Genomic DNA, 11,720 nt, shown 5'->3' with positions numbered 1-11,720 from the left:
TATATATATACGCATGTATTTCAAAGAACGTAAGGTTCTCTTAGAAGATAGAATAGTGCACAATTGAAAAAAAATTGTTTTATCAGTTACAACTGTGCAGAACTGAATGGGCTTCTTCTCGTAATACAAATTATAAACTTACAAACAGAAGAAAATAACAGAAAGTCGAGTTGCACGCTACGTAGAAGAAATATAAATCACATGATGCACTTTTTATAAAATATAATAGAATATGAACGTCAAATATATTTCACCTAAGCACCATTATGTCTTCGAAAAATATAATCTGAATAAAATAAAAAGAGAAAAAGAAAAATGTTAACATACTACTATATACTTGCAGTAAAGCAAAGAATATTGAATCGTATAAATTATTCAGGAATGTACCCTGTTGATAAAAATAAAATATTGAATTATATGTGTTCGATTATGCTTGTGATAGAAAACAAATATTTCTTTAAAACGATCAAATATATTTCGGAAGAAGAAAGTAAAGCTTTTTCTTGGCTTTACATTTGTGGTAACTGATCGATTGGTGTGGCAAATCGGAAATCTTCCGGGAAGAGCTGGCTTGCATGTGGGTACATCAATTTGTACGATTGTCGAATTGTGACATCTGCAACACCAGCAGTGTCTCCAATCTCCTTCTGTGATCTCTTGTCTTCCGATGCCTATGTAAGATAAAAATGCATGAAAATAAAATAGTGCTGTTTAATTATAGAATGTAGTGTCACCATAGTTTTGCATACCTGTGATGCCATATAAATTGCCGCAGCAGCGACAGAGATGGGCGATCTTCCAGGTACAATGTCAATTTCCACGGCTTTCCTAGCAATATGTGTGGCAGCCCTCTGTACCATATTGGGAAGGCCAAGATTGGAACAGAATCTGGACATGAAATCACCAGTGGTAATAAGATCCACACTGGTTTCAAGAGCCTTGAGAATCAACTTAAAACATCGACCAATTTCTTTCTTGCTTATCTTGCTGACTGCACAAATCTCTTTAAATGTACGTGGCACTCCTTCCTGTCGACAGGCAATGTACAAACATGCGGAAGCAATTGCATCGTTTGCACGACCTTTCAGATTTTTGCCATCGTGCACTTGCTTGAACAACGTATTGGCTCTGTCCACAATAGTTTTCGGTAAATTGATACGATCTGCCATACCATTAATCTCGCGAAATGCATTAAGTAGAGTTCTATCAGAACTACTCATCTGAAAAAAAATTTTTTTTAGCAATGACTATCATATAAAGTAATAAGAAATTGAATACTAACTGTACGTCGATTTTGATACTTGGCAGTACCAAAGCCATCAAAAGACGCAGCTCCTGTTCCCGGTCCTATCATTGTAGACAAATCTGCACTATTGAGAAGTGGATTCTCTGGACCACCAACACGTGATGGATCCACTCCTGATTTTTCATTGCTGAATGTCCTCCATTCTGAACCTACATCTATTACTCTATTAAGACATAAGAAATGTATGAATGTGTCATTTATTGGAGATTTATCTTTACACTTGCTATCTATGATTGCTTTACCTGTCTCCCACAACTAATCCACATTCTGAACAAATCTGATCTCCTGCCCTATAATCTTCTATAAGTGGGGCATCTGGATGTGCATAACAACAAACTTTGTTTGTAGCATTCCTATAAGAATAAATATTTCACTTTTATAATTCGTACATTTAGCATTACTTAGATAAATCTTACATTCAAACAAATCTATAACAACTTCTGCTAATGTCAACAGACAAATAAAATTCATTCTTTTATTTCTAATTGTTAACGTTATATCGAAGATTAACATAATTTTACAATCGTTAATTTTGATTTAACTATTAAGGTTATATTTGTATTACAGATTAACCTTATGACGATTAATTCCTATGTTAAAGTGTTCCCTAAATAGTAAATAAAACTATATAATTATATACAATCTTAACCTTACTTCAGTTGCGATAATAAGAAAAATATTAAACGTGACTCATAACGATTGTTTTCGATGATTAACATTCGAAAGTAATATTAATTTTTCGTGAACGAACTTACCGTGACGAACTTGCCATATTTTCGCATTCGCGGATAAACTGGGATAAACTAACACTGTTCAACACTAACCCAATACCAGAAATTCCGACAGAAAATACATTCAGTACTGGCAATCACTGGCAATGCACTACAAATATGCAAATTTTGCAATGTCTACAATCATGCAAAAGTATAATCATCAGTGTTTAAAGAGCCGTTTACAATGGAAGTAGTAAAGTGTAAACTTGTAAACTATAAAGGATTGTCTTCTATTATGTTAGATTTAGAATAATATAGACTGCCGAACAGATATAAACTGTGTTTTAAAATTCACTGTCAGCGCTGAAAATGTATAATATACGTAACGTAAACTATAGATTTTCAGTGCTGGCAGTGAAATTTGGAACACAGCCATAATATAAAGTTTAAAGGACAGTTCACACCTTAATAGGAAAGCAGAAAGCAGAAAAATAGAAACCAATCAAAACTCGCGTTGAAAAGAAAAATAGAAGAGTGCCTACGTGCCAGCGTGAGTTCTGATTTTCTTCTTCTTCAGCTTCTGTTTTTCTGCTTTCTGGTTTTCTGAGGGCGTGAATCTCTCTAAAGCCTATAATATATCATACTACCGACAATACTAATCAGAGTTGGGCAAGTTAGAACTGCGAGCAGTTTCTTACATTTCTTACATGTGTATAATACGTTTGTATATCACGTATAAAACGTATAAAATCTATAAAAAGTACGTTTAATACATGATATTATACATATAAAAACCATGTATGATATATTATGTTTAATTACATGCTCAACTTTGTAAGCCGATTGGATTTGCAATCGTAGTCGAAGGCCAGAATTACATAACACATAAGAAAATCAATTAATCTAAGTTTCCTATTTCATGGAAAGAAAGGAAATGAAGAATTCTGATTGGTTGATTTTTTGAATTTTTTTATTAATTATGTGTTATGCAAAAAATCTGTGGTACTATATTACCTGCATTTCGGAACTAAAGCATAATACATAGTATAAAGTGTTGAAAAATTTTTATTGCAAACAATGGAACATTTTATCATACTTTACATATAATATATAGATATCTAAATATAATTATTCAAAATTTTTAAAGTTACAATCTGACTTATATAATTGAAAAAGGTGTATGTACATATGTATAAATATTTCTTCTTATATCTACATGTTAGAGAGACAAGACTAATTACAATAAGCTTAATTTTAATATTATATTTTTCTAACATTAAAAATTAATGTATAATATAATATACAGCGTGGCTTTTGTTGAAAATCGATAATTATGACATTATTTAAACAAAAACAATTTATGAGATTCATAAAAAGTTAAAGAATCATACTATTTAATTTTATTTATATGTAAGTATATATGTAAGTGTGTGTGTATATATATATATATATATATATATATATAAATGTATAGAGTATACATTATATGTACGTCAATTTAATTAAATTAAAAAAGTATAAAAATAGATTATTATTCTGTTGGCCCGACTCTAATATCGATAGAACCTTCTCCACCATGATAAGGCGGAGAATTCGTTTGTTCCTCAACGTTATTAGGAGTTTTCGGTGTTGTCGGAAGTGGTGTATAATTGTTATCAGTGTTTGGAGTTTCTTGGATGATAATGATTGGTTTGTTCCAATGATTTCCATGTTGATGATGATGCCCTGGTGGAACATTATGCCACTGCCACCATGATTCTCTATCAGAATTTTGCGGTGTATGTCGTGTGTTGTCGGAGGCAATAATCATCTACAAAACACGAAATGTATTTCAACTTATATATTTGCATTTTATAAAAATATATCAATATATCAATATTTATGCAGCATTTGTAATTTTTATGTCGCGATGTTCTTTTTAACTTTAAAATATTTCGATTCTCAAATGAGATATTTACCGAAACGAATTGAATAAATTCAGTCGACTATTTTTTCGCTCTTTAATTTTTGGACGACTAAAATTTATACGAAAAAATTTTTTTAATCTTGGGAAATTATTACTGGTATATACATATATGATTATAATTATTCGAAAAGTTTTTCGATACATAAAAGATTGATTCTTTACAAAAATATTTATATTTGAGGATTTCAAAATTGTTGCGATTCTTGTATAAGTACGTACTATGTCATTTGTCCTTGGATTTTGGCATACCCATTCGATGTCAGTAATAAGTTTATTGTTTTGTTGCTCAATTCGTTGTGGATATCTCCATCCGTGGCCAGGATTGTTTCCTCTTTGATTTTGGAAGCCAGGATGAGTCGACCATCCCGGATGAGCTTCAATTTCGATGACTACGAGCATTGCAATAGCGACCAACAGTATCTTCATTTTCTATTGTTTAAAGGATAATAAATCAAATAAATAAAGAAATGACCAATATAATTAAAACTTAGCTCTTGATGTTTAATAATAATTATATATAAATTATATATAAATAAATTATATATAAACTTTTTAGTTATACAAATTTCGTTCCGTTTACGGTCAGTTTTGAAATGCAATCATTAACTGAAAATAATAATGTCACAAATTAAATTGATCATCAATTTAATAATATTGCCAACAAGTAACATTGAAACATTGAAAAAGAATTTATTGCGAAAAATATTATCACGTAGATAACGGATAAATTTTGCACAAATTATGAATTATGTAAACTACATCTTTAACATAAACTTCACAAATGTATAAACTTTAAAAAATTTTTTAATTTGCATCAAGAAGAAAAATTGAAAAATATACAATATTTTTCAATTTAATTACACAATTTAATCGATAAACAGTCTTTTAAATCCGTAGATTGATCGTAACTTCACTTAAAGACAATAATATTGCTAATAGTATCTGAAGAAGAGCCAGAAGCCAGAAGCCGGTCGACGAGGAAAAACTGCACTTAGCTAATAAGTCGTCATCGCAGCGTCGTTTCCTTATATAGCGATTTATTGACACGCAACCTCCGCTCATCCGGTGACCAATTGAATTCTATTGACACAATCAACTATAGGTGAAATGGAGATTTTGATTCATAAATGACGTCGGCAAATATGACGCATTACATACAATTTGTACAGAATAATACGCAAAAAGCGATTTGTATTATTAAAATCGATTAGGATCTTCTTTTCTTCCTTCTCCCTCTCTATTTCATTCTCAAGGCAATTCGTCGTCGTAATACCGGTTTAGAGTTTTGAACAAACCGGTATCGCGAAATTACGCGAATCGCTTCGACGGCTGCCGCTATCATTAAGCAACGAATTACAGGACGCCGTGAGCCGGCGGCCGACGCGGAATTATTGTAATTTATGTCACGGTTCATCGCCATGCCGCCATCGCATATGTATGTACGGTATATACATCCAGTATAAAGGTCAATAAATGTCGCACTGGTTACGATTTTTTTTCCAGCTCTATAAAACAAATTATTTCCTCGCTTCGTGTATTCAATGGCTGCGTTCAGTAGAAAAAGTAACTTTGTAATTGTTGTAAAATTCTTTAATATTAATCTTGTCCTTCCCAGACAGATGCAATATTTATAAAATATTTATAAAATTTAATTTAAATATTTTATAAAAATTTTTGTGGTCTTAGATTGCGCAGATCATAAACATTTATTATAAATATTAATATTTATTATAAATGTTGTAATGCTACAAAAATACTTAATGAACATTATAATTCAAGTAAAAAATACTTATTAGAAATATTTATTTATATTTATGATAAATATTACATAAAATGTTTAGTCTATGTATTTTAATAATATTTCGAATAAAACTTTATATAAAATATCTATATAACATTTAAAAAAATGAATATTAATAAATATTTATCATAAATATTCTGTGCTGTCTGAGTTAATTCCTCATTGAATTTAAACAAATTGTATAGATTAATTCAAGAATTTGACAACAGTTGTAAAGCTGCTTTTTTTTATTGAACACAGCCAATGTTTGCGTATTTAATGGAATTGTGGATCTTAGTAAATAATTTCAAAATAATGTTTTATGATTTAATAAAAAAATATTGGATCTAAAATTTTTTGTGCTCCACAACACATCCAAAGTTTCCTTATACATAAGTCTTTGTCATTAGTAACGCATAATGATTTTAAAAAAACGTTGTTAATCTTAAGGAAATTACAATTTCGTCATATTTGTACTATATGTTCAAGTATAATTCAATGAATTTTTTGCAAAGACATATCTTCAAATAAATAACATATTTCCATTATTGAATTAAAAATTAATCTTATAAAATTATTATATATTTTCTTTCTAATTGACACAATAAAAAAATTTCATATATTTTTTTAAAAAAATTATATTTTTTTACGCATAAACATTCAACCTGCATGTCGGCATATCGGATTACAAATCCAACCGTCAGATGGAACCACTAGAATTATCGTAACGAGTCACAAACAATGTTCTTTGACGCGGAGAAAAAATTAAACGTATTATGGAAAAGAAATTCCGAATATACAATTATTTACACGTATTTTCATTGAATTTAACAAATTTTATCAGTTTAAAAGTCAAATGTTCAATCTTTTAAAATCGTTTATCAAGTCTAATTATATCTATAAACTACAAAATTTTTCTAAAATAAATAATTTAACACATTTCAAAAATATCAACTTTCGAAAATTCTTATTTATCTATCGGTATATTTCATTTCTTTAATCAATATACGTGCCAAAGGTGATGAATCAGTTGGCGTTTTACAGCGAACACGCACCCCCCATCCCCTCCTCTTCACATTAAAGCGCTCGATAATTCCGAGAGTTCTGTGTTTTTATCGCCATCGCTTTTAGAAAAATCTTCCACGAATATCGTTCGCCTTTTTTTCTCTCACCGTTCTATTTTTCTTCTTCAACCGGGCAACGGTCCAATCGACCACAGTCGTGTTCCGCGACCGGAATAAAACGAACACAAGGTCCTCAATGAACGAAAACACTCTTCGTGGAGTCGTGGAGTGTGGTCGATCGAGCACCACGATGTCTCGGTGTCGTCGTAAAGAAATATGCCTCTTGGACTTTTCGCCGCGCTATCGCCGATCCCGATTACTTTCGAGGAAGCCGCGCTTGAATCATTCGCGTTAATTCCACGTTTCTCTAATTTTTTTTCTTCCCCTTTCTTTTTTGTTTTGATACGTACCACGACATATATACAGCGGGCTCTTGGGCTTAATGCCTCTCTTATTGCGCCGCGCGCAACTATTGCCTTCCTAATGAATACCATAATTTATAATACGCTGCGGTTGCTTTTGTCGGTTTATTGGGCGCGGAAACCGGAGACTTCAAAGGCATTCCCTTATCATTAATGTTTCACGTTATTTGGCTATCGTCGGGTTATCGATCGTCGGGGAATTTTGTAATTCGATTATTTTTGCGTCCACAAATTAAATGCGTATAATTACGCGACGCTCTATCTAGGCGATAATTAAACGGACACTACTATCAATTATTAGTATAGTAAAATCTAAGTTTCATACACTCTAGTTTGAAAAACTGAAAATGCTGAAATGAAATTTTCACTTCAATGTAGAATGAAAAAGAAAAAAAATAAAGTGCAAGAAGTTCAATTAAAGAGAAGTCTTCTAATATTGAATAGAGAATATACAAAGATTGAATATTTGATCAGTTTTGACAATCATCATTTTTATTACTTGAGTATCATTTGTTTGTTTATTAGTTACTTGGATGTCACTTGTTTTTATTACTTGAATTGTTTTTATTACTTGAGTTTCTGTGATATTTTTCAAATAACGATTTTATGAGAAAACAGGTAGAGAATAGAGGACGCGATAATGCAATTTTAATGCATACGCAAATATATTAAAATGCATTACATCATTTAATGTGCAATTACTCGATACTATTAAAGACGAGTCATTATGAATTCACAGTAATATCGTGAAAAGAAGGAAGTTCTCATCAGGTCATAGATGTCATTATTGCTGAATCTCGGAGAATTCGTTTCTCTCGCTTTATCTCTCTGTTTTCTCCGGTGCAACTTTTTCTCGAAATAATTGACGCGTTTCTCCTTCGTGGCGATCCCACGAAACGCGCTCACACGTATAGATCCAACACATGGCGAAAAGAGGCCGTGAACATCAATGCGTCCCTCCGCGATGTCACAAGAACGACAGACCGCATGTCCATCGTGTCGATCGGGGACAGAATGGGACAGAATGGGAAAGAAGGAGAGAACGGAGTTCACGAGCGGTCGAGTATTCGAAATCGAGAATACATCCCCGCGACGACGACAACACAACTATGATGATAGTGTGGGAAGGAATCTTAGTTGTAATGCGGACTACAGAGAGCATTATTTATTAATAGCAAACCCGATGATGCGCGCGTGCATGCACACGTGTGTGCGTGTGTGTGGTGTGTGTGTGTGTGGATACCATCGCACCGCCACGAGGGAGTGGCGTGGCGAAACGCTATGCTAGAGCGAGCGCAACAACACGATGAATCGTGGAACGGATCCCTCGTGCCCCCTCGAACCCTCTTTCCATCGCCGGGATACGATCTTCCTCCTTTTCATCGACTTCTCTCTCTTTCACTTCAGCCACCCCGATTCCTTCTATCCTTCTCGCTCTTTGCGCGGTCCTTTGCCGCACCGCTCGCTCTTTCTCTCTTCTTTCCGCTTCGCGTCTTTCTTGCTCTCGCTTACTATTCGCTCGTTCAACTTCCCTCTCTCTATTTATCTATCTATCTCTGCCGTTCGTTTAGCTTTCCTCTCTTTCTCGGTCAACACATGGATGCGATTCTCGCGCGCGCGAGAACCCAAGGGACGGTCCGCCGTTGTAGGAGAGTGGACGAACGTTCGCTTTGTCGGCGCCCGCGGCTGAGATCAAACGCACCGGCCGTTTCCTCCTTTTCCCCGCGCCGTAACACGACCAAGGTTCCACCGTTCGTCCATCCGTCCGTCCGTTTGTTCGTTCGTTCATTCGTTCCTCCGCTCCAACGTCTCTTCGCCGTAGTCCTCCACCGTCTCCTACCCTCTCGTTCTTTCTTCCTTTTTCCCGCCGGTATCATCCGGCAAACCGCGCCGAGAGAGTCCAAGCAAAACCGACCGACGCCGGTTGGCCGACGAGTCGCTCTCTCGCCGCGTTCGCTCGCGGCAAAACTGTATTATAGCCTTCTCCGTATCCTGTCTTGTCCGGCACGTCTCGGAGGCCTCCGTCCATCTCGCGACCTCTCCTCTTCCCGCCCCTCCTCAAATCGTCCCTCTCTCGCGATAAATATTTACCTCGCCCTTTTGACGCCGTTACCGTCTAATCGATACGATCGCGCGAAATGCGATCGCGACAGTCAGCCAATCGATCGACCGGTCGACCGATGACACCCTGCGATCCGTTAGGATTACCATATCCGAATGTATGGCTGTGTTCAGCAGAAAAAGCAGTTTTGCAATTGTAATTGTAAAATTCTAATATGATTGATTTTGCTCTTAGTTCCTCACTGAATCTAAATGTATAAACCAATCATATTTATAAAAAATCTTACAATCGCAAAATTGCTTTTTTTTGCTAATCACAAAGAGTATACAATGAACATTTTTAAAAAAACGATGGAAGAATTTAATAAAATAAAATTTCTAGAACATAATATTCTTATTGACAATTCTTATTAGTATAATTTTGATAAATGTATAATTAGAATCTTAAAAGTATGATCTTAGAAAGGGTGACTTTCTTTAGAAGAATACACCGGATAATCTTATGACTCATCTCATACAGCACAGATCATTCCAGCAACGTTGCACTAAACTTTTGTTCTTTATGGTGTATAACAATAAGTTTCATCCCCCTATCATGTAATTAGCGACGCTGACGTCGCGGATACACAGATTCAATTATTTCTTCTTTTTGCAACCAGATAATTAAAATCGACATAATACCATCGAGTTTAATTTTCGATACATTCAAAACAAGCATTTATTCACATTCTAAGGGATTAAAAATGCGTTGATTGATGTGACTAATATGAAATCAAACGTCCTCGAGTTATAATTGATTTTGATTTCTTTTTGCGCTTTATCTGATGCACAGGTGATCACTGGTGAGATCAAAGCGCTTAGGCGAAATTAGATAGAAAGAGAGTGTGTTCCTTGATGGTGGCACAAGACGCATCTGGAAATAGTTTATTATTAATAGATGACTTGAATTCAACACGGAGAGAGAGAGAGAGAGGGAGAGAGAGAAAAAGAGAAAGAAAGAGAAAGAGAGGATGAGAGAAAAGGAGAGAGAGTTCGTACATGCTGCCGGCGTTATTTCGAGGTTAGTCTGTACCCGCGTTTTTGAGCCGCGCGTTTTATTTCCCCTTACCGGCGAACAGTCAGCGCGTCGCGCGGCGCGGCGCTCCCTTCTACCCCCCTTCAAGCCCCTATCTGAGCCACACCGAGCCACCATCCTGCTCTCTCTGAACCTCCCCGCGCAACCCCCGCAGGCTCGCCGCCGTTTCCCTTTTGCCTTTATCCTCTCTTTGCCGCGCGACTCCGCTCACCGTTCGCCCGACTCTCTCTCTCTCTCTCTCTCTCTCTCTCTCTCTCTCTCTCTCTCTATCTCTCTCTCTGCCGCCTCTTAAAAACGAGACTTGCCGCCGACTTTCCGACAAAGGAATAAAGAAAAGAAACAACTAGCCACGCTACTCGGCTGAGGATGGCACGGCAAACCGTACCGCAACGCGGCACGGCACGGCGCAGCACGCCGCAGCGTGGCATGGCGGGTTCGGGTAGAGAGCCTTTCTGTATAGGGAGTGTGAGGGGATGCTTCGGGAAGACCGACCGACCGACCGACCGGCCGGTCGTTCAATGGCGTCGCCATTCGGGGGCTCGTCCCCAGGAAATAGAAAATTCCGAATGATGGAATTGCGCGATGTTTACTCGCCCCTCTCTCTCTCTCTTTTTCTCTATCTTTTTCTCTTTCTCTTTCTCGGAGAATCCGTGCTGCGTCAGCAAACATTCCGTCGTTACGATCCAGACTGTACAACCCATTTTAAGATATGACAACTCCGTATTCCACCGATATGTTACAAATTTCGTGATTTTTAAAATAAATAAAAAGGAAACGCATTTGATTAAAATACATCGAATCAAGATTGAATGTATTTTATGTTAAGTGAACGATATCAGAGTTGTAACAAATTCTTTATCTTAAAATTTCATAACTTTTTCCCTGACACATCAAAGATATTTTTTAATTTTGTGTCCTAATTCAGAAATTTAAACATTTTATTGAGAAATCAAGTTGACATAGTAATATAAATTATTATTGATATTAAAATATTGTAATATTTCTTTTCTTCAGAAAATATTGTGTTAATCAAAGAAATTGCTTTATTTGTCTATTAATAAAATTAACTTTCTTTGCAAAAGTTTATAACTATACATGATATTCTCAATTATTTTTTCGTTTTGGTTATTCATTACACGAGAATTAGAATTCCATTGCGATCGTGTAACTTTTTCTCCAGAGTGAAAGTGTGAAAAATCATAATTTTTATGTATGTATATACAAACAAATTTTTATTTTTCACGATTCCTTAGGGTAAAAGTTACACGATTGTTCTCCAGATAAAAGCTACGTTTGAAGGTTCAAGATTCATTTGGTATTTTATTTTTTGAAA

At 35.2% G+C, this 11,720-nt stretch overlaps 1 protein-coding gene and 1 pseudogene across 1 annotated transcript; both read right to left on the bottom strand.

Moving 5' to 3' along the window:
* Nucleotides 1–394: 394 nt before the first annotated feature.
* On the bottom strand, nucleotides 395–2,211 carry LOC108684692 (transcription initiation factor IIB). Its single transcript, XM_018189145.1, has 5 exons — nucleotides 2,062–2,211; nucleotides 1,549–1,659; nucleotides 1,283–1,469; nucleotides 750–1,220; nucleotides 395–671 (listed from the first exon to the last, which is right to left on the bottom strand). Exons 1-5 carry the CDS (start codon nucleotides 2,076–2,078, stop codon nucleotides 510–512), a joined length of 948 nt encoding a protein of 315 aa, XP_018044634.1. The 5' UTR covers nucleotides 2,079–2,211; the 3' UTR covers nucleotides 395–509.
* Nucleotides 2,212–3,512: 1,301 nt separating this feature from the next.
* The window catches only part of LOC108684691, an 11,724-nt pseudogene continuing 3,516 nt past the window's right edge, over nucleotides 3,513–11,720 (bottom strand).

The sequence above is a fragment of the Atta colombica genome, unplaced genomic scaffold (assembly GCF_001594045.1).
Source record: "Atta colombica isolate Treedump-2 unplaced genomic scaffold, Acol1.0 scaffold137, whole genome shotgun sequence".
Classification (NCBI taxonomy): Eukaryota; Metazoa; Arthropoda; class Insecta; order Hymenoptera; family Formicidae; genus Atta; species Atta colombica.
This window is presented reverse-complemented; position numbering and strand designations above follow the sequence as displayed.